At 53.3% G+C, this 22,799-nt stretch overlaps 2 protein-coding genes across 2 annotated transcripts; one reads left to right on the top strand and one right to left on the bottom strand.

Annotated features, from left to right (window-relative positions):
- The first annotated feature begins 6,570 nt into the window (after positions 1–6,570).
- On the top strand, positions 6,571–8,307 carry LOC101757148 (anthocyanidin 5,3-O-glucosyltransferase). The gene has a single exon (XM_004961369.4). The coding sequence runs from the start codon at positions 6,637–6,639 to the stop codon at positions 8,080–8,082; it is 1,446 nt and encodes a 481-aa protein (XP_004961426.1). The 5' UTR covers positions 6,571–6,636; the 3' UTR covers positions 8,083–8,307.
- A 119-nt stretch (positions 8,308–8,426) lies between these two features.
- On the bottom strand, positions 8,427–10,359 carry LOC101757534 (anthocyanidin 5,3-O-glucosyltransferase). Its single transcript, XM_004961370.3, has one exon. It carries the CDS (start codon positions 10,115–10,117, stop codon positions 8,708–8,710), a length of 1,410 nt encoding a protein of 469 aa, XP_004961427.1. The 5' UTR covers positions 10,118–10,359; the 3' UTR covers positions 8,427–8,707.
- Positions 10,360–22,799: the final 12,440 nt, after the last annotated feature.

Genomic DNA, 22,799 nt, shown 5'->3' with positions numbered 1-22,799 from the left:
TTTATTCATGTGAGGGATCTTGTACCTATTGCCTCCATTATCTTTCATAACTTCAATCATGCATCCTTGTAGTGTGAGGAATACCCTATTCAGAATGATAGGGTTGTAGTTTTAGTATTCCTTCTCAACATTCTGGATGAGCTCATCCATGTTTCTAGATGTCGTTCTATCCGTTAATGATTGAAGAGAAGCAAAGAAACCAAGGTCAAGGCAGTTCATATCAGGCGAATTAGCAGGCTGGTTAAGTAGGCGTATATCAAGGCTTGTTGGGGCTACTGCTGCAGCAAATTCTGCATCATCTACTGGTAGATGAGAAGGAGCATTGTCCTGTTGTATCCATATTGTCTTATGCCTTGCTTCTCTAGGCCAACAAGTTTGTATAGCTGGTATAAGTTTTGTGATCATATAAGATCTGATTGTTTGTCTATCAACCTTCATGGTCTTTGTGATAGGTGTGCCCCTCGGTCTGTTGCCGCTTCTCCTTTTTGCTGGTTCCTGTAATTAAAAGAATATTATGCTCAATAGCTTAAAATGTCTTGCAAGTATTAATTAGAGAAAGTTTAGTACCTGTCGCACAAAAGCCCATATGCCTATCTTCCCATCAAAATAGCATCTCCCTTCATCATCAAACTTAGGCTGTGCAACAGCAGAATAAAACATGACTTTGCGAATGGTATTCTTGTTTTGTAATGTCCTATGTGGGTCTTCTTCATCTGGATGCATGTACATAGTCTTAGTCTTCTGTGTCCCATTGAACCACTTCTCATCTGAGTGAATAATATTTTTCATTTCAATGAACCTTGGATTGTTTGGCAGAGTAGTTGGATCTAGCATAGAGAGAACCCATCGTAGCCTTGCCAATTTGTTTTCTTCCTTCAAATAAGGCCTCAGTGAGTTGGAGTGTCATCATAGCAAGCCTTCTTTGAACAACCTTTGTAGAGAGCTTTTATTGACATTAAGAGCATTTGCTAGCGACCTTATGGTACCCCTTCTGTTTAAGGGAATATCAACAACCCTTGTGAGGTCTACTTGAATTTTTTTACGACCACATTTCTTAGGTCTCAAAGAGTTGACATCTACTGGCACGCCTTGTGCCAAGTAATTTTTTGCTCTCTTCCATACCCGTTGTATTGTACGCACATGAACATTGTACTTTGCAGCAATAAGTGCTGTGCTCTTTCTATGTAATGTGCCATTAGTGCTTACCCGAAGCAAATCTTGATATATGTCTTGCCTTTGTCTTTGTGTCAAATTCCTGATCATATTTGATGGTTGTTCTTGTACGGTTTTTTGATCATCTTCGTCATCCGAGTCGGACAACTCCTCTTCATCAAATATGATGTCGACATCATCTGTGTACACGCCGAAGTCATGTATGGCATCATCCAAGGTATCTTGTTCTTCTTGCAAGGTAGTGTTGTCATCTCCTACATATGGTGTACTCATTGTCAGTAAATAGATTATGAAACATTTACACATGGAGAATTATTGCTGCAAACTTTACTTGGACATGAGGGGAATAATCACCTGTATGCAGGTTTTCTTGGTCCTCTTCATGTGGGATATTTAAATCAAATGGATGGCCACCGTTGTTACCTGGTACAGAAGCAAATGTATTGTCACTTGGTACTAACATTCTAATTACTGTGTTCTTATTCATGTTGAGGACATGTTTGAACAAGTGAAAGGAAAGCTTCCTGAAGCACCTAAGTTTCTTTTGTGTGTTCTTGCTGACAGGAAGAATTGTAATGTTTATGGTTGGTTATACTTTAGTTGACCTATGTATCACATTTTTCTCATTATGTTAGTGATGCTACTGATCTTCTTTACAGGGCCGTGGAAGAAGAAATACCTTGCTGAATTTGGGATCGTTACACAGTGACAATTGTCACCAGGTACTAGCATTCTAATTAATGTGTTCTTGTTCATCATTCTGATGAGAGAGAGAGAGAGAGCGAGCGAAGGAGGGAGGGAGGGAGAGACCAAAGTGTTTACCTTGATTAATTTGTTCCTGTTGATCATTTTGATCAGGGTGGAGACCAAAGTGATCAGCTCCCCCAACTTCAACTGCAACTACTATAGCTTGCAAGGGACCGTGATCCTCTTCATGTTCAGGAGGACTCTTGTTGAGATCAGGCACCTTGTCTCCTTCCTCCTCTGGTAGTGTGTTTAAGTCTATCGCCATGGAAGATGGATGAGAGGTGAATGAAGATGGATGAGAGGTAAATGGTTCAAATGAGAAGGCAAAGAAGGTGTTCCAGAGAAATGGCGCTGGGTTCAAATTTCAATTTGCTTTCGATGTGAATAAATGGAGCACAGGACTTGTTTTGGTTTTGGCGCTGAGTGGTATTTGCCGCCAAATATAATTCATGTTTTGTTGTTCTTTTGATTTGGTTAAAGTAAAAACATTGTACTACATGTTTTAATGTGAAAAAGTGGATGTGGTCAGTGGTTTGTTTAATGAAAAAAATTTGATGCTCTGTTGCTTCTTCACGCTACATTGCAGCATTAATTGCATGTCCATCAGTTGTACATAGGGGTATCAGAGTCTTTTGGCAGTTGCATTGGTAACCGGTTGTGTTCTTCAATGACAAATAATTAGGGACGGATGGAGTAGTTTGTAAGCAGCAACAGGGTCCACCTTTTTCAAAAGGTAACTATGACCACTAAAAATCATGGGACTGTTCGCTTCAGCTTATAAGCCGGCTGAAAAGCTGAAACGGCTGATTTGTTGTGAGAGAAAAATACTGTTTGGTGGTTGATAAGCTGGCTGAATAAGCTGAAGCAAACAGGCTACATGCCAGTGTTTCCATCACCAGAGTCATACGAGTTTTTCCTTCTTGTTTTTTTTTTCTTGAACCGTGGAAGTCATGCATGGTATGAGTATGACGAAATCTCTTGTTCACGAATGGACCAAATTCCCTCCTTTCTGAGAAGATGAGGTTTCAAAATCGTAATCAGTTCACATATGCTGTATGGCTCCACATCTTGACTCTTACGAGTTCGTATCAAGCATATTTGGCATTGATTCATTCTTTTTATTTGAAGCGAAAGATGATTTAGTTTCTTTTTCCTAGGGTGGAAGACAATGCAGTAAGAGCCCATATTCCCTCTTTGGGCCTATGCAGTAGATTTTATGCAAATTCCCACCATATTTCTTTAGGTGCATTTTTTAATACCTTTTTTCTTGGGTTGGGTTACTAGCAGCCCATAGATTGTGGGCTATATTGCCCAGCCTCAACATACACAGCCCACGAGTCACTAGAAGAGTTCCTTCACAGCCCAATGTGTTTCTCTTTCTCTGATTATTTTTTTGGAAAAAGTCCATTTTTCCCATTGAACTTTAGCCTCGGTTTGATTTGACAATCGAACTCCAAAACTAGAAATATTTGACCACTCAACTGTGTAAGCTGCACCAGTACACAGGATCTTTAAAATCTGGATCTTTCTTAACAACAACAGTACTTCCAGGATTACTTCTCAGCAACTCAAGCTACTAGTTGTACAACAACTTGTACTGACCTTTAGTGGCATCTAAAGCCCTATGCATGACCATGGACTTGGCTCTCTTGAGTTTTGAGTCATGAACATTAGCAAACATTTCTTCCTGTACTGTTGCTTTCATTGCCTCTATGCTCCAAGTTGGGTTGGCTATGATCATCTTCTCATATTTCTCAGCAATCCTAGCCTATTGTCCCTCCTTGGTGGACAAGTATGCACATCATTCAAACTTGCTATCTGCCAACTGGAGCACCTTGAATTAACTGAAGCCATGCATCTCCACTGACAAGTAGCCCAATCACACTTTGCAATCATCTTGTCTGCCTCATTCTTTATGAACCTAATGAAACTCCTCTCCACCAATCCATGCTTGGTGACAGCCTTCTTAAACTGCCTCTTTCCACTGAACTTCATCCCTACTATGATTTTAAATGCCTAAGCAAGAAATAAAACATACAACAATATTTCTAATAGTAACATGTGCAAGATCATTTTTATATGAAACTAGACAGTTCACTGAGTACAACAAAAGTGGTTTGGCATTTTTCTGATTTTTCTACAAGTTATGGTGCATTTATAGAGTTTAATCTATTTTCTGCCGATTTAAAACAACTAACCGAAACAAACTTACAATCTAACCCTTATGCCTATGGTTTAATTGCACAGGGGTCCCTAGTTCTTGCGCTAAGGCCCCTGGAAAAAGGTGGGGACGCAGGGAGGCCCTTGCGGCGTCCGACAGCGAGCTAGGCTCGATTCCGACGGGTCCCGGGGTTAATCTAGGGCAAGAACAGGCGGGGGAGGTGCGGGAGCTCACCGGGAAGCGATTGGCGGCGGTTGGGGCGCCGAAGGGGGCTCGGCGGAGGCGGAATGGCTTGGGGACGAGGAACGGCTTCAGCAGCAGAGTCCCGGCGAAGTTCTGGCGACGGCGGGGCTCCGGAAGGGCAACAAGCTGCTCGGGTAGGAGCACGTGGTGGTGGCAGAGCTGGTGGTGGAGCTGGCGAGGCGCGGGGTGGCGTAGAGCAGGAGGCTCCACGGAGGGGTGGTGCAGCGGCACTTAAAGCAGAGGAGGCGGCGAAACTTTGCAGGTGCGGGGAGCTGCACAGGCGGCTCATCGACTCCTTTTATAGGGCTGGGGAGGTGCAGAGGGCGAGGGTGGAGCCAATGCTGGCGGCGGACGTGACCGGAGGCGAGCGGGGGAGAAGAACAGGGTGGTGCCATTGGTCGGTGGCGCTCACTAGCGGAGGGATGGTGAGGGCGCGTGCGAAGATCTTCCGGTGATTGGACGGGAGAGATAGGAGGTGTGCGAGATCTTCTTTGTCTAGCGGAGCGATTGGGCAAGCCGGGCGTCGTCCTATCACCGTCGAGCGGCGGATTGGGGAGGTGGAGCTCGGCCACCGTGCAGCCATGGCGTGGTGGAGGGAAGCGGCAGAGGCGCGGTGCGGCATTGGGCGAAGGAGATGCTCGGGCAGAGGAAGGATAGGGTCGTGCAGTCATTGGGCGTTCCGGCGAGCGAGTTGTCCCGTCGTGGCCGTCGGTTGGCCATCGGCGAGCTTGCTAGTGAGCGAGAGCCACGCGGCGAGCGGCGCACGGGCGAACATGACGGACGCGTTTTGGGCGCGCGCTGGAGCGGGGTGCGCCTCGAGGCAGGTCAAAAGGGCCGGGTTTGGGGGCCTTTTGCTCAAACATTTTCGAAAGAACTCGTGAAACTCAAAAAGTAAAACAAGTAGCCCTAATGTCCAGCTCAAAATTTTACAAAAAGAGTTTTCTCAAAAATGAAACGGATTTGAAGTTACGAGGCTCCAAAATCGGTGGGAACGCGCTCCTCTCGGACTTAGGCGTTTCAGCAGTTTGGCTGATTTTCAGGAATTTTGGCCAGTTTCGCTGCAACTTTTGAGGGGTTTGGGATTTGAATTAAGCAAGGGTGTTATCGAAGGAATTGTTCTTTGATCTTAGGACTTCAACTTCTATTAGGGACTTTTCTCGAGTTCAGTTCAACTTTTAGGAAGAACGGGCTTGCCAAGATGCGCGCTCTAGACGTCCCTTCCAGACTTAGCGTAGAAATGCATTTGCGCTGGTTTGACTGTTTTGAGTGACTTTGACCAAGCTTTTGAACAGGTTTGATTGTGAATTAGACTTGTGTCAGTATAACAAAGTTGTAACACACTCGCAGCACTACAACTTCTATTAGGGGTTTGACTCGAGTTTAGATATAGAATTGTGAGATAATTAGTTGCAAAGTTGAGGAAAAACATGAATTTCAGGACTTAGGTCATTTGTAGGATTTTGATGTACTCCTGATTTGATTCTTATTTTTGACCTTCTTCCACTCCAAATTAGCCAAAGTGTTATTAATAAAAGTTGTTTGAAATCAAAAGTTATACAACTTCTATTTGGACAAAATTTCAAATTTGTAAATAAAATCTCAAGTTTCCTATTTAACTCTAAAATGAGTTTTTTGGAACAATTTGGACATTTCACTTCCTCTATTTAGTGACTAATAACTATCTTAAGTTTAACTACACCTAATTAAGTAAAGTTGTTACACGAAGCAGGTCTGGCAAAGATAACGAAGGAATCGACGTCGGACTTCGAGACGGCAGCAAATTGACATTGTTGATTATTTCGGGTCCGGTTATAGCATGCGGGCCCATAAGAGCGTCCCCTTTTTTTTTTAATCTTAAGAGCAACTCCAAGAAGCTGCTAATCTTACCCCCAATACCCTTTTTAGGAAAAAAGAGAGAAAAAATAAACTCCAACAATCCACCTAAACCTTCCCCAATTTTTTAGCGATGCTAAAAAACAGCCTGCCACCGCGTATATTTTAGCGTTAGCGTTCCTCCCCCAATCCTAATTCCCGCACGCTTGCGCGTCCCTTCCGATGGGCCCAATACGATGACGTGGCCTGTGTTTGAAATATTAGGGGTTATTTATTAGCGATCTGCTGTGGACTAATATGTTTTTGGGGGAAATTTTTTTAGGAGAACCCCCAATACATAGTTTTGGGGAAGAATTTTTTAGGATACTCTTGGAGTTGCTCTTACTACGAAGTAGTGACTAGACCACCACTTGAGCTGTTGAGCATCATCGCAGAGAGGAGAATTTCATCTCATCGTCTCGTCCAAATCGGCGGCGCCGATGGAGCCCAACCCCAATCCCGCCCCGACCGTGGTGCTGTACGCTTGCCTCGGCGTGGGCCACCTGATCCCGATGGTGGAGCTCGCCAAGCTGCTCCTCAGCCGCGGCCTCACCGTCGTCATCGCCGTCCCGACCCCGCCGGCCTCCACCGCCGACTTCTTCGCCTCCTCCGCCTCCGCCATCGCCGCGCTCGCTGCTGCCAACCCCGCCGTCTCCTTCCACCACCTCCCGCCCCCGGACTACCCCATCCCGGACCCGGACCCCTTCCTCCAGATGCTCGACGCGCTCCGCCTCACGGTGCCCGCCCTCGCCGCCTTCCTCCGCTCCCTCCCCTCCGTCGCCGCACTCGTGCTCGACCTCTTCTGCGTCGACGCGCTCGACGCGGCCGCATCCACCGGCGTCCCGGCGTACCTCTACTACACCTCCTGCGCTGGCGACCTCGCCGCGTTCCTCCACCTCCCGCACTACTTCGCCGCGACGGACGGCGGCGCTAGCTTCAAGGACATGGGCAAGGCGCTCCTTCGCTTCCCCGGCGTCCCGCCGATCCCGGCGTCGGACATGCCGCACACGGTTCTCGACCGCGCGGATCGGACCTGCGCCATGCGGCTCCGCCACTACGGTCGCATACCCGAGGCTCGGGGCGTGCTGATCAACACCTACGAGTGGCTGGAGGCGCGGGTCGTTCGCGCGCTCAGGAACGGCGTCTGCGTCCCCGGCCGCCCCACGCCACCGGTGTACCCCATCGGGCCGTTGATCGTCAAGGGCCAGGACGCGACGGCGGCGGGAGGGGAGCAGCGGCACGCGTGCCTGGCGTGGCTGGACTCGCAGCCGGAGCGCAGCGTGGTGTTCCTCTGCTTCGGCAGCTTGGGCGCTGTCTCGGCAGCGCAGCTGAAGGAGATCGCTCGCGGCCTGGAGAGCTCCGGGCATCGCTTCCTGTGGGTGGTGCGGAGCCCGCCCGATGACCCGAGCAAGTTCTTCCTCTCGCGCCCGGAGCCGAACTTGGACGCGCTGCTCCCGGAGGGGTTTCTGGAGCGGACGAAGGACAGGGGGATGGTGGTCAAGATGTGGACGCCGCAGGTGGAGGTGCTGCGGCACGCGGCCACCGGCGCGTTCGTGACGCACTGCGGGTGGAACTCGGTGCTGGAGGCGGCGTCGGCCGGGGTGCCGATGCTGTGCTGGCCGCAGTACGCGGAGCAGAGGCTGAACAAGGTGTTCGTGGTGGACGAGATGAAGGTCGGGGTGGTGGTGGACGGGTACGATGAGGTGATGGTGACGGCCGAGGAGGTGGAGAAGAAGGTGAGGCTGGTGATGGAGTCCGAGGAAGGGGAGAAGCTCAGGGAGAGGCTGGCATTGGCGAAGGAGAAGGTGGCAGAAGCGCTGGCCGAAGGCGGGCAGTCCTGGGTGGCGTTTGAAGAGTTCTTGAACGATTTGAAGCTGGCCAAGTGATCGAGCACAGGAGGTGAGCATCATGGTTGATCCTGGAAGCTGACATGTTCTAAGGTTTGCGTCAATGCCCACTCCGAAGTCTGAACTCTTTCAATGAGACAGCATGGCTTGGATTTGTGAGAATTTGACAGCCTCCTTAAGCTTAAGCATTGCATTCAGGAATGATATGTAGTACCTGTGCTTAAACACTGAGGATAATGAAAACTTCAAAATTTCCTCACAGCATGTTCTATCATAAATCAAAAATTGCTATACCATGTGAATTAATTGAGTCGATTCAGAACATTGAAGTAAGAGTTGACACAGATGTAGTATCTATTGGACTGCCCCTACCAAGCTGTGGCTAAGGTAAAACTGCAAACTTACCTCATTAGCATATTCTAGCACAAATCCAATTCTGCTATAAGATATGATAAGTACAATATTCGGGGACTTGATTCGGAGAATTAACAATTGACAATCACGTTGAGATCCTGAATTTAGCACACCAGTGGCTCTCTGCTTGACGACTTTGCCAACTAACTGGTCCAATTTCTACTGAAATACTACAGATGCAACATTTAATTTGTTTATATCGATGACAAAATCGGTGATATTTGAATCCTTAAGTATAGAAGTGCTTTGATCAGCGACATTTCCCATTTCCGTAGCTGCTCTTCTTCTCCAAATCCCTCAAGAACTCGGCGAATGCCACTTCAGAAGAACCCCCTTCCTTGGTAGCCTCCAGCGCCTTCTCCCTTGCCACTGCGAGCCTCTCCCGAAGGATCTTCCCTTCCTCAGTCTCCATCACCAGTCTCACCTTTGCTTCCACCTCCTCCGCCTTGACAAGCTCCTCGTACCCCTGCAACTCCACCGCGATCTTCATCTCCTCAACCATGAACACCTTGTTCATCCCCTGCTCCGCGTACAGCGGCCAGCATATCATCGGCAGCCCAGACATGATGGCCTCGAGCGCGGAGTTCCATCCGCAGTGCGTCACGAACGCGCCGACCGCCTCGTGCCGCACCACCTCCGCCTGCGGAACCCAGTTCTTCACCACCATTCCTCTGCCCCTCGTCCTCTCCAAGAACCCCGCCAGGAGCAGTCGCTCCAAGTCCGGTTCGGGAAACTGGCCATGCTCTTCCGGCGGGCTCCTCACCGCCCACAAGAACCGGTGGCCGGAGCTCTCTAATCCGCCGGCGATCTCCTGTAGCTGCGCGGCCGAGAAGGCGCCCTTGCTGCCGAAGCAGAGGAACACGACGCTCCGCTCGGGCTGCGTGTCCAGCCAGGCGAGGCACTCGTGCATCTCGCCGTTCTCCCCCTTGTTCCCGTCGTTGACCAGCGGGCCGATGCAGTAGACTCTCGGCGTCGGCCGGCCGGGCACGCAGACGCCGTCCTCGAGCGCCTTCAGGGCCCTGGGCTCCAACCAGTCGAAGCTGTTGACCAGCACGCCGCTCCCCTCCGGGATGCGCCTGAACTGGTACAGCCGGACCTTGGTCGGGTCGCTCTCCTTGTCCTGCATCGTTATCACCATGTCCAGCGCTTGAATCGGCGGCATGCCGGGGCAGCGCACCAGCGTCTTGCCCATGTCCCTGAAGGACGGAAGGGTTGGGTAGAGGTACGGCAGGTTGAGGAAGACGGCGAGGTCCCCCACCGCGGACGCGAAGAAGAAGTAGGCGGGGACGCCGAGCTCCGCCGCGACGTCGAGCGCGTCGACGCAGAACATGTCGAGCAGGAGCGCGTCGACGGCGGGCAGCGAGCGGAGGAGGCCCCGCAGCGCGGGGTTCGCGAGGCGGAGCGTGTCGAGGCTGCGTTTCACCGGGTGCGCGCCGGCGTCGGGGCTGGCCGGCGCCGGCAGGAGGCGGAACGCGATGGCCGGGTTGGTCGCCGCGAGGCGCGCCACCGCGGCGGCCGACACGGCGTCGGTGTCGGGCGGGTCGACGACGGCGATGAGCGCGCCGATGCCGTGGCGGAGGAGGTGCTTGGCCAGCTCCACCATGGGGATCAGGTGGCCCACGCCCAGCGACGGGTAGAGCACGAACGTCTTCTTCGCCATGGATCGCCGGCCTGGAGCTTCAATTCCAGCTTCCGTCCAGGGCTGCTGCAGCTGTGAACTGGACTGGGATTGGCAGAGCGGAAATTGGACCAACTGAACGGGCGATCTACTGGTCCTGACGAATTGATAAAGAACCGGCAGCTGCCGGCATCATAAATCTTTTCAGAAAAGAGGGAGAGGGGCGCGTTCGTGGAATGCTCTCTGGTGCGGTTCGCACTAGATTCCCATGTTTCCTGTCGCTTTCAATCCTCAATCCTACCAGTCTATGGTGGCGTGCTTTCGAAGTCTGGCCTACTCTTTGGCTCTTTAGGCCATGTTTAGTTACCTCCCAACACGGAACTTTGGCACTATGAAAAAGAAGATTCCCCATCACATCAAACTTGCGGTACATGCATGGAATACTAAATATAAACGAAATTAAAAATTAATTGCACAGTTTTGTTGTACTTTGCGAGACGAATCTTTTGAGCCTAATTAGTCAATATTTGGATAATAATTCACAAATACAATCGAAACGCTACAGTGCTGGCACAGTAATTTGGCACCTCCCAATTTAGCCAACTAAACAAGGCCTTGCTCACTCGTCTACGGAATAATCCAAGCCAGCGGTCGGAACACGGCGGCTTACGTCACGGCTGTTTCGTGTGCGATGACAAAACAGCCGCAGGGCTTCGGGGTCTTGCACCTGCACCCATGGATGCGTACTGTATAGAGTCGATCCAATACCAGGGTGTGCGTGTGCCCTCGATTGAACATTGCTTTGCGTCATGGGTGACGCTTTCTGACTTATGAGAAGGGAAGCATCGTGCATCGAGAGAACTCGTCACTTATCTTGTTGATCAGCCAGACAGCCAGAGTACAGGAGCTTGGTGCTAAGCCATACGTATTCATCCGGCTTGTTGATGTAGACAGTGAGTGCTCTACTGCTCGTGCTTCTAGTTATTACCTTTTTTTAGACAGCGGCGGAACCAGGATTTCAACCTTGATAGTCCTAGCCAAAATTTTCAACATCCAATCTTATTATCACTAATTGGAGGTGTCTTTTGAAGTTTCCAGATGAAGTTACCTAGGACACTCTAGAAAAAGAGAAAAATACTAAAGATTCTTTAAAAAAAGCAAAGCATCTGGGCATTAATAAGTAGACTCAAATTATTATAGTCATTGGATTTATTATGTTTTCTAAAAAATTACCGCTATTTTCAACAAATATTCCGTAAATTTTAGTATACAAATATAAATCAACTAAAAACACGATACACGTGGAACAAAAGAGTAGAGGGTGCGGATCAGGGAGGGCAGCCGGCGGGCGCCTGGTGGTGGAATCCCAGAGATCTTTCCACAATATAACTGAGTTGCCTTGCTGCATTTGCAAGATGCTATCATGAAGAAATTTTCAGATATCTGTCCACAAGAATGATCCAATTGAGTGTCTAGAATGAGAAGTCACTCGTTTTCAGTACTAAAAGTTTATTATTATGTGTTAGATTTTGAATTCTTTCACCAGTTAATTTCATTATTGCATGGTACTACAATTTAAACTGTTATAGTAGTGAAGAATTTCTATTCTTCTGTTGCTTCCTTGGTATTCGAAACAATTCTTGTTTTTAAAAGTGAATTTTTTCTTACTTGAAACATCTTTTCTTTGTTCGGAATACTTTTCCTGGTGCTCAAAACATTTTCAGTTTTAGATAGGAACATTTTTTTATTCATGCTTAGAACATTGGTACAGTTTGCTCGGAACATTTTTCAGGAAAATAGAACATTTTTAAATGTTATGTTTTGTAGAAGAAATTGCATATATCTCTAGATTTTTTTCTCGTGATCCCCGGACAATTCAAATTTATATTTTGTGTAGTGATCAATGAAATCTTCTTATTTGATCCAATGTTTATTAATATCTTTGGAATTTTGCAGGAATATGAATCCATTTTCTATGGTATATTCTTTTTAGTAAACGCACATGTGAGCTGTTTATCATACCATTAAGAATAGAAGAAAAAAATGTACAAAGGAGTGATCCAATTGGATCCCTCCCTAAAACACACTCAAGAACTCAACATACGCACACATACACAAATTCCATGGTAATCCTTGTGTGCACGTATTGGGTGACTATATGGTTTGGCTTACGTTGGGAGACGGAAGAAATGAATGGGTAGGAACGAGAAATCCAAACCAGATAGAGAATTTTGGATGCAAAAGCATCTCAAAACCAAATTTAGCCACAATGTTCACCAGCGGTGACACAAACCCTATCTGAACTTGGACTCAGAAGAGGAATGACATTAGGATTTTCCTACTATGAGCACTTCTACTCGCATGGAATGGGAACTTGTAAAGGCCGGTACGAAGGATAAGAGGCCAACGAAACGAATCTTATAAGGATTATTTGAGAAAGTAGAAGCACTTATTAGAGATTTAGAGGGTTAGATGTAGCAAATTATTTAGGATCACTTTCCACGGTCAATTTCTAGTTTTTTGTATATGAGACTATGAGAGAGAGCTATGATCATAAGAGAGTGACAATCACATTGATTCTTTTAAAGCTGTTATTAAAAAAATCGTGGCTGCGGTGTGCTATGTGCCAAAATCCTTAGAAAACGAACGTTCGTTGCTACCAGTAGCAGTGAACGAGAAAGAAACACAGCAGCAGCTGCCGCCGCCACCGTCGTAGAGAAGAAGGGGTTCCATGGGTTAGGATTTTCAGGGTTGTGGGGTTGCCGGGGAGCTCTCCATGGTTGGTGGGTGAGGGATATGGATCCTCACCGAACAGAATATTGTCCGAAACTAACAAGTGGGCCCGTCTGATCAGAACGTGCGGGCTGAGGACATGAAGTTACTTGAAGTACACGTCAAGGCAACTAGACAATCCAAATCTGCCCGGATATCGTGGAACGCGTATTGTAATCCGACTTACATTACCTTCCATGTAACTACCGAGTAGATTAAGTTCAAATAGACTTGTAACTCTCTGTCGTCAGCCTATATAAGATGGCCAAGGGACCCGTCGAGGGGAGGAGATCCGAACATTGAGCAATACAATCCATCAAAATACAGGACGTAGGGTATTACTCTCCAGAGGCCCGAACCTGTCTAAAACCCTCGTGTCCCCTTTGTGTTCTCACGATCACCTTCGAGTTCTTGGTTTCGCAACCGTCCTCACCTACAAATCAACCACTTGGGTAACCCCCGGTGGACTGCCGGGCTACTAAATCTGACAGTTGGCGTGCCAGGTAGGGGTGGTTGCGAGATCCTTTTTGCAACCTCGATGGCATCCTGCCCCAGCGTCGTCTTTCCCGAGAGTATGAAGGACTTCCTCACAAGTGTCCACCCATCCACACCCTCCAACCTAACCGGGTGGGTCGTTCTCAATATTATTATTAGATTGATTTGATTTTTCCATAACTGAACACAAACCGATCTCTTATTTCCGATCCGACTACGGCAGCAACACGAGCTGCCGACGAAACCAAGGTAGGATCGCTTATCAGCGAGTATGCAGAATTGTCGTTGTTGGGGGGAAATATTAACGATCCCCCCAAACCCATGGAGACAACAAAACATAAAGGCCCAGGCCCACCTAAGGTAACAAGACTGGCGCCGGCCCAACACGGGGGCCGAGAATCACGCTCCGCCTCGCCTGACCCCGTATCCCGGGGTCAGGCATCCCCGACCTCCGGAAGACCAAGCTCCGCCTCACCCGACCGCAGGTCTAGGGTCGGGAGCGTCCGACCCCCCGCCGCAGGTCTCCACCTCGCCCGACCCCAAGCGTAGGGGGTCGGGCTGACCCGGGCCCGCCAGACAAGTATCCGCCTCGGGTGCAGATCTCGTGGGTCCCCCTGTCGATCTCGCCATAAATGCGCCGCAGGTCTGTCAGGAAGAAGGATGACCGCGCTCCTCACGCAACCTGCTGCAAGTACCCATGCGCGACCGCACTGTACAAGCTACAGTATCTGCGGCCTCCTCCCATTCGCCACAAGGCACTCATGGCCTGCGCCGTCCGGAGCAGAGGGAAGCCTCGCCCGTTCTCGCGTCCCGCGCGCCCGATGGTAGGGATGTGACGTCCGCTCTCCGCAAGCCGTCAGCAGGACGGCGGGATCCGCCGCCTCCCCCAACGGACACCAGAGTTGCGACAAAACGCCCTCATCATGACCCGGCGGCTACAGCCACCGAGGAGGCCATCGACAGGGCGCGACGACGGCCACCCTCCTCCGGCATACGCGCCGGCAGACGTCGAAGGCCGACGAGGACGCCGGGAACCTGGGAACTCGGTTTCTCCCTTCGTGTTGTATTTTTACCCAGCTATGTTTAACTCTTTACTGCTCCCCACACCCGGTCTCACCTGTAACCCCGGTGGTCTCCTGACGCTATAAAAGGAGGATCGGGGGCCTGAGACAGGGAGTCTCGAAGGACAAGTAAAAGCACCACAACGCTTCCAAGCCAACAGAACACACGCACACACCCTTCTAGAGCATGAGTGCACATCCAAGAGACCTGGGACCGGTTCCCTCTCTCGCACTTCTGTAACCCCTACTGAACCCCGCGTGAATAACACGAGCAGCTCCCGATACTGGACGTAGGGCGTTCCTTTGTTCGAACCAGTCTAAATCCCGTGTCTCCAATGCCACCATCTCAAGCCTTACGCGCATAAAAGAAATTTACTAGTCTAAGTCTTGATCCGCTAATCTTGACAACGACAGTTGGCGCGCCAGGTAGGGGACCTTTGCGCGTACATCTCCGGCTTCAGATGGCCAACCACGACGCCAGCTTCACTTCGGGCTCCCTGATCCGCTTCGGGAGTCTGGACTTCCTCGCCACCAGGGAGGGGATCTAGCTGATCCCTCTCCTCGTCTGTCCCGCTCGTCCCCCCATCCCCGGCTCCACCACCGGGATAGCGGCGAGCGGCCAGGCGCGCGCCGGCAGGCCTCCCCCAGAGGGACGGCTCCGCCTGGAACATAGAACAGCTAAGACGTTTCTACCCGTAGCTTTCATTTCCAAGTTCTGTACATAGACACTTCTGTACATTTAAAATTTTTTACGGAAAAAAGAATTTTGAGTTGGTCCCATTCAAGTTTCACTTCGAACTCAGGGATATCCGACCCTGGCTTCAGGGCCGCATATCCCTCGGGGGCTATCAGGGTCTCCGGCCTAAAGCCACTTGACACCCTCTCAAAACGCTCTCTTTCTGAGCCGACCCCCCCTTTCTGAACTTTTGGGCATAAAAAGGAGAGAGTGCACGAACGGTGCTCAGGCAAGATTGATCGGACTGCGAAAAAACCTACGCCCCAGCGGCTACGGTGCCCTCGCTCATCAAAGCTTACTGACATGCCCGACAACACGCTCTAAACTTTCCAGGTCCAAAAAACAAGAAAGGGAATCGAAAACTTTTTTGCAACAATCCATAGAAAAAGCCCCTGTGGCCATCACAAAATAAGTCTGAAACTAACGTATTTACACCTTGGGCGCCAGCCCGATACAGTTAACTCATCGGGGGATCTTCGGGAGGGACGGCTTCATCCTCCAGGAGCTTCGCCAAGGCCTCCGCCGAGTTGAACACCGACGCGTCGATCTCATCCAGCTCAGCCTCGGAGTAGCCGGCGGCGTATGCCCTGCTCATCCTAGCGAAGTTGATGCCGGAACAGTGGGAGCTGAAGACTCCGAAGGCTCGCTTCATGCCGGTATGGAGCGCTTCCACAGCGATCTCACAAGCCCGGCGGTACGTCCCAAGGACACGAGTCGCCAGCGAACTCGTCCCCTCCCCCTGGACCATGCCGAGGCCGTCGCAGACGACGCGAACAGCATCCCGCAGGTCGCCGTGCTCACCGCGCTCCGCGTCAAGCAACTCCCTCAGCCGGGTGAGCTCGCCTGCAAGGACCAGTCAGAAGCGACATCATAAAGACGAAGGAATAAACAGGGCCATACCCTCGGATTGGGCCTTCAGCTGATGCTCCTGGTCGAGCCCCTGGGCCACGGAGGCATGAAGCTCCCGCGGTTGCACTTGGAGCTGGCTAACCTCCGCCCCGAGGTTGGCCGCCACCTTCTCGGCCTCCTCCTTCCGGACCTTCTCGGCGTCCCGGTCCTGCTAGGCCTTCTGCTGCTCGCACCGGATGCGCTCGACGGTCTTCTGAAGGGCCTCATGCTCCCCCTTCAGCCGTGCGAGCTCCTCGGCGTCGTGGCGGGCCTTTTCGGCAGCGGCCTGGAACTCCTCGCGGTCGCAGCGAGCCCTCTCGGTGACGACCTAGAACTTGGCCTCTGCCCGCCGCGCGTCCTCCTGCACCGCCTGTTCGCGCCTCCGCAGGTCGTCAATGACCTGCTGGGCGGCGGTGACCTACATGGTCAGCTCCCCGGTCCGCTGCCTCTCCAAGTTGAAGCGCTCCCAGAGCCCCCGCTCGAGCCGGAGGAAATCGGATTTTCCCCGGCTGCATTCTTGGAGAGCCTGCAAGACAGTACGCCATCAGGAGTAAAGCAACGGGAGGAAAGAAACCGTCAACAGAGAAAATTCCATACCTGGCCACCGGGGAAGACGACGCCGTCCAGCTCCCCCAACGTCGAAGACAGAGCCGCGCGGACGTTGGCGAGGCCGCCCTGCTGCGCTTGCCACTTGCTCCACTCCGCGGCGTCATCCAACGTGAAGAGGGGCCTCTGCGGGTCATCACGGGACGACCAACGCAGGACGGACCCTCTCCACACCTTGGGAACGGGAGTGGCCGAGGCAGAGGCGGGAGCCGACCTCGACGCTGCCGTCAAGATGGGCACCACCATCCCGGAAGCCGCCGGGCTCACCGACGGTCCCGACGCATGCGCCCCTACCCCCGTCGAGGCCGCTGCGGGCTCGCCCGTCGGCGCCACCGCCTCCGACACGGATTCCGGAGCAAGTGTCCCTGTGGCCGCCTCGCCCTCCGTCGCGACCACCGAGGTAGGTGTCCCCGCCCCCGTCAGGGCCTCCGGAGCAGGCACCTCGCCCTCGCCGCCGCTGCCACCGCCGCTGTGGCTTCCCAGGCGGAGGTCCCCGTCTCCGTCACCACCTCCTCCTCCGTCGCAGCCGCCGGGGCGGACGTCCCCGCCTCCTCCTCCGTCGTAGCTGTCGGGGCGGGCGTTTTCCCCTCTTCCGTTGCTGCTGTCCCCACCGTGGCCGCGGGGGCAGACTCTCCTTCCCCTGTTGTCACCGCCGTCCCCGTTGCGGCCGCCGGGGCCAGAGTCCATGTCTCCACCGCCGCCATTTCCCCCGCCTCGTCGGCGTTGAGGTCGATCACCTCCCCGGCCGGAGGGCCCCCAGGCGCGATGCTCTGCACCGCGGGGTTGGCCGAAGAGGTGGAGGGCGGAGCGGGGTCCAGACCCTATCCCGTGCCTGGTGGTGGCACCACTCCACCGGATGCCGCCGCAGGGGCCACCTCCGAGGTGGGACCCGCGGTCTCGCCAGCGACCCCGCCGCCTACCGCTGGCGGAGCCGCGGCCCGCCCCGCAGAAGCGGGCAACACCCGCAGTGCCTTCTTTGGCGCCAGCGGCAGGACGAGGCCTCGAGGGGCGGCGCTGCAAAATAACAAACAACATCAGCGGAAACAAACACAATGTATGGAAAGGAACGAGATTCGCGAGGAATTTCAACTCACGTTCCCCCAGCGCAAGGGCGGCGCGCGCGCTTCGCCTCCGGGCCAGACGCCGACCCCAGGGTATCCGGCAACGGCCACTTATCGCCGCTCCTTTGCTCCTGGGCCGTAGGCACAGGGACGGGGGTCGGCTCCGCCGACCTCGGGGGGGCGCTCTGCGTCGACCCCTGGGGTGCGGCCCCAGAACCCTGCGAGGCCGGGTCCCGGGCAGGCGGCTCGCCCGCCTCATCCCCCGTGGCTGTTTGGGAGCGCGCCTCCCGGATAACAAGCGCGCCCGGCCAGGGGGACAGGATAAATTCCTCCTCCTCCTCCTCATCATCCTCCTCCTCCTCCTCATTGTCGTCATCGTCGTCGTCGTCATCTGACACGACCTATCCCCACCACCACCGTTGGAACTCCTTAGCAGCCCTCTTCTTCTTCTTCGCCGTCTCCTTGTCCTTGCGTTGCTTTTGCTTCTTGGCAAGGAGATGGTTCTGCCGCCGCCGCTCGGCGTCCTCCGGCACTGGTGGGCGCGAGTCGACGACCCGGGTCAGGCTACCCTACAAACACAAAAAGCCCCGCGTCAGAACGGCGGACCAAGAAACACGAGAAAAGGAAATGGGCGCACAAAATCCTTACCAGGTCGATGAAATTCTCATCCGGGCACATCGAAGGGTGGCCAGGCACCGGGTAATCGGCGTCCTTATCCTCCAGCACCTCCCAGATCCGCTGTCGGATCTTAGAGGTGGCGAGTGCCCGTCGCGGGGACGGTGCCATCAGTCGAAGTGCCGGGGGTCATGTCGGCGAGCGAGCGGACTTGGAGCATCAGCGGCGCCACCCGCCGGGCGTGGTACGCCCCGATGACTCCAGCTCCGGTCAGTCCCCTCCCCTTTGCAGGTGCTTGATGGCCTTCAGCAGACCGGAGATCTGTTTCTTCTCCTTCTCCACCGGGCTGTATGCCCACACCTCCGGCGCCGCCTCAATAATGCGGCCGGTGAACTTCGGCAAGGGGGAGTTGGAGTAGTTCTTCACGTAGAACCATTGATGATGCCACCCCTTGTGGGAGATCGCGGTGTTCATCGCCATGTACTCCTTGGCGCGAGTATGGCGGAGGTGGATCCCGGTGCACCCTATCGGCACCGGGGACGACCGCTGCTGGCTCCCCTTCTTCTCGGCCTTCTAGTACAGGCTGACCGTGAAGAAGTACTTCCACAGCGAGAAGTTGGGCTCGATGCCCAGGAACCCCTCGCACAACGCAACGAATGCCGCGATGTGCTGAATCCCGTTGGGGTTGAGGTGTTGCAGCTCAAGCCTGTAGTAATGCAGGAGCCCGCAGAAGAAGAGGCTCGGTGGAGTCGCGAACCCCCTCTCGTGGAAGTGGGCGAAGGAGACGACATAGCCGGCGGGCAGCGTCGGCGCCTATTCCATCTCCGGAAGCTCCCACTCGCCCACCTCCGTCCTCTCGCAGAGGAGGCCCTTCCTCACTAGGCCTTCGACGCGCGTGGGGCCGAAGTAGGAAAGCGCCCAGGATCCCATCGCCGGAGGGAGAAGAACTCGACGGGGGATGGGGAGAAAGGGTGCAGCGCTGGGCGGAGGAAGACGAAGCGGGCGCAGAAAAGCTAAGGGCGCGTGAGGAGACGAAAGGGCTTGAAGACAGAAAGGGGGTGGAACCAGCGAGGCGAAGTCTTCATTTTTATAGGGAAGGTACGAGGGCAGCAGAACAGGCATCCCCATCGCAATAAATGCGGCGCCAGGTACGCCCCCATCACGCCCGCTCCCTTTTCGGAAACCGTGCGCACGACCTGCAGTGGAAACGTCCCCTCCTCCCTCGATTCGCGGGTTGGCAGCCTCCACCGCTTCGTCTCCCGGAAGACACGCACACGACGTCTCCCACGTCCGGCCCAAGACATGGCATCCTCCACGTCCGGCCCAAGACGCGACCTCCTTCACGATTCGGCCCGAGGCCCGTCAAAAGGTAAAAAGGGATACGGGGCTGAAAACGCCCCTACGGCCCATTACGATCCAGAGGTTCGAAGGCTGGCCCGCCACGGGTTCGACAGCCGCCTCAGGATAACCCCGAGCGAGGGGTGAGAAGAGACGGGTCCGCTAGCGACCATCATCCGGGTGCGCGACAGCCCAGGGCATCTCAATCTCACATTCAAGTCCGGACCGACATCAAAGTTTATGGTTTTTCCCCGAAGAAAGGCAACGAGCCTCCGGATCTGACCAAACGGACTCGGGAACTATATGAACTGGCCAACCGGTGTCTGGGGTACGCCACCAGCTTGGCCCAAGCCGGACCCCCCCGAACGGGGACCGGGATCCCACTCGAATCAACCCGTCAGTAGCTCAACGAGCACCACGGTTCGTCCGATGAGGACAGCGTGGCACGGCTCGCCCCCTCCGTCCTAGCGAACGGACGCTTGAGGGGTAACGAACAGAAGTCGACCTAGCCTCCGACCGGTCCCCTGCAACGCGCGGGGCTGGCCTCGCAACCTAAGGCCACGCGGGTGGTCTCAACTTAAGGCTCGCAGACGGAAGGGGACGACAAGAAGTCCTCCCGCGTCGATTCGCTCACAGGATGCGTCGCTTAATTGACCCCCTCGGTCAAGCCATCCAAACAACACCTCCTGTCCCGGATCAACCGCGAGGACCCCATAACTGGCGATGACAGCAGCCTCTGGAGGAGCGTCCCCGCTCCACCACAGGCTCGACGGCTACTGTTGGGGGGAAATATTAACGATCCCCCAAAGCCCATGGAGACAACAAAACGTAAAGGCCCAGGCCCACCTAAGGTAACAAGACTGGCGCCGGCCCAACACGGGGGGCGAGAATCACGCTCCGCCTCGCCCGACCTCGTATCCCGGGGTCAGGCATCCCCGACCTCCGGAAGACCAAGCTCCGCCTCGCCCGATCGCAGGTCTAGGGTCGGGAGCGTCCGACCCCCCGCCGCAGGTCTTCGCCTCGCCTAACCCCAAGCGTAGGGGGTCGGGCTGACCAGGGCCCGCCAGACAAGTATCCGCCTCAGGCGGAGATCTCGTGGGTCCCCCTGTCGATCTCGCCATAAATGCGCCGCAAGTCTGTCAGGAAGAAGGATGACCGCACTCCTCACGCAACCTGCTGCAAGTACCCATGCGCGGCCGCACTGTACAAGCTACAGTATCTGCGGCCTCGTCCCATTCGCCACAAGGCACTCATGGCCTGCGCCGCCCGGAGCAGAGGGAAGCCTCGCCCGTTCTCGCGTCCCTCGCGCCCGGCGGCAGGGATGTGACGTCCGCTCTCCGCAAGGCGTCAGCAGGACGGCGAGATCCGCCGCCTCCCCCAACGGACACCAGAGTTGCGACAAAATGCCCTTATCATGACCCGGCGGCTACAGCCACTGAGGAGGCCATCGACAGGGCGCGACGGCGGCCACCCTCCTCCGGCATACGCGCCGGTAGACGTCGAAGGCTGGCGAGGACGCCGGGAACCTGGGAACTCGGTTCCTCCCTTCGTGTTGTATTTTTACCTAGCTATGTTTAACTCTTTACTGCTCCCCACACCCGGTCTCACCTGTAACCCCGGTGGTCTCCTTACGCTATAAAAGGAGGATTGGGGGCCTGAGACAGGGAGGCTCGAAGGACAAGTAAAAGCACCACAATGCTTCCAAGCCAACATAACACACGCACACACCCTTCTAGAGCATCAGTGCACATCCAAGAGACCTGGGACTGGTTCTCTCTCTCGCACTTCTGTAACCCCTACTATAGAACCCCCCGTGGATAACACGAGCAGCTGCCGATACTGGACGTAGGGTGTTCCTTTGCCCGAACCAGTCTAAACCCCGTGTCTCCCACGCCACCATCTCAAGCCTTACGCGCATAAAAGAAATTTACTAGTCTAAGTCTTAATCCGCTAATCTTGACAACGACAGTCGTCATGCCCAGGTTCGGCAACACCAACTTGTGACTGTTGTGTGCATACATGAGAGTCCCATGGCGTACTACACAGCGGCGGGTTGCCAGCGTCAAGAGTAATTACCGACCTCGTATGGGGAATCTGAGTCCGATCGTGAAAAACAGGAAACACTTTCCTTTACCATTTCTTTCATGATATTCCAATCTGGGTCTTAGGTGACTAATAAACTTTCTATTTCCTGCGTGAGATGCTAAACAAGCGCTTCAATGCTTTGGATGATGAGGTCCAGTAGGAGACCCCATGCGTACTCCATGCGGATACGGCCAAAGAAAAAGAGTCGCATTCTATTTCCTCCTATAATCTGGTCATAAGCTATATTTGTTTGTTTGGTTAACAAGGATTATATTAATCTGTTCTGCCTTGATGTTTGCATGTCGTACGTCTACATCATCCTGGTGCGTTACTTCATGCATCGAGTGAAGAGGTGACAAGCAACTACGATCATCCAACCAGGCAGCAATCAACTTCAATGGATGGACGGCTGAGGCATCCCCAATTCATGGAACATCGAGCACCTACGGTGCCTGTACCTTCAGGATTTAAGAAAGCTATGTTCTCTTTTTTCCCTTTGTTATTGAATAAATAAAACCTCCGAGGTTCTTCGTACCTACTGTTCTTTTTCCCGAGTTATTCCTGACGCTCGAGGGGCTGTCCGACCTGTTCAACAGCCTGCTCGGTCTCAAGCTCGGGGGCTTCCCCCAAGGCACCGACCTTCGGGTCATGCTTTCTCCTCCTCCCTCTCTCGAGGCTATACGACTAACTCATGTGGTCAGCATTCTAGCTCGGGAAATCTAGACAACCTTGCGTTCACCCCTCCTACAAGCTCGAGATCCGCTCTGAGCAGGACGCTGGTTAGGTAAGATTAGGCGCTTAGAGGCTATAAGCCTCAGCTACATGTTGTCCTGTCGTATGTGCCAAGGGAGGGATGGAGCATCTTTTTCTCAGACCGCATACGATTAAGTTCATTACATCACATATTTCATCACACAGATTGATACACCGCAAGATTTATTTTACAGGTCTCGACTCGACGTACTTCGACGACTCGTCCGTCTCCCAGATTTGGGGGCTGGACGCCGCCGACAACTCGGCGTGCCTCCCGTCGCCTGGCTCATCCGACTCCCAAGGCTTGGGGGCTA

This window comes from Setaria italica, chromosome III (assembly GCF_000263155.2).
Source record: "Setaria italica strain Yugu1 chromosome III, Setaria_italica_v2.0, whole genome shotgun sequence".
Taxonomy (NCBI): domain Eukaryota; kingdom Viridiplantae; phylum Streptophyta; class Magnoliopsida; order Poales; family Poaceae; genus Setaria; species Setaria italica.
Note: the sequence above shows the minus strand (reverse complement) of the source record. Positions and strands in the feature narration are given on the sequence as shown.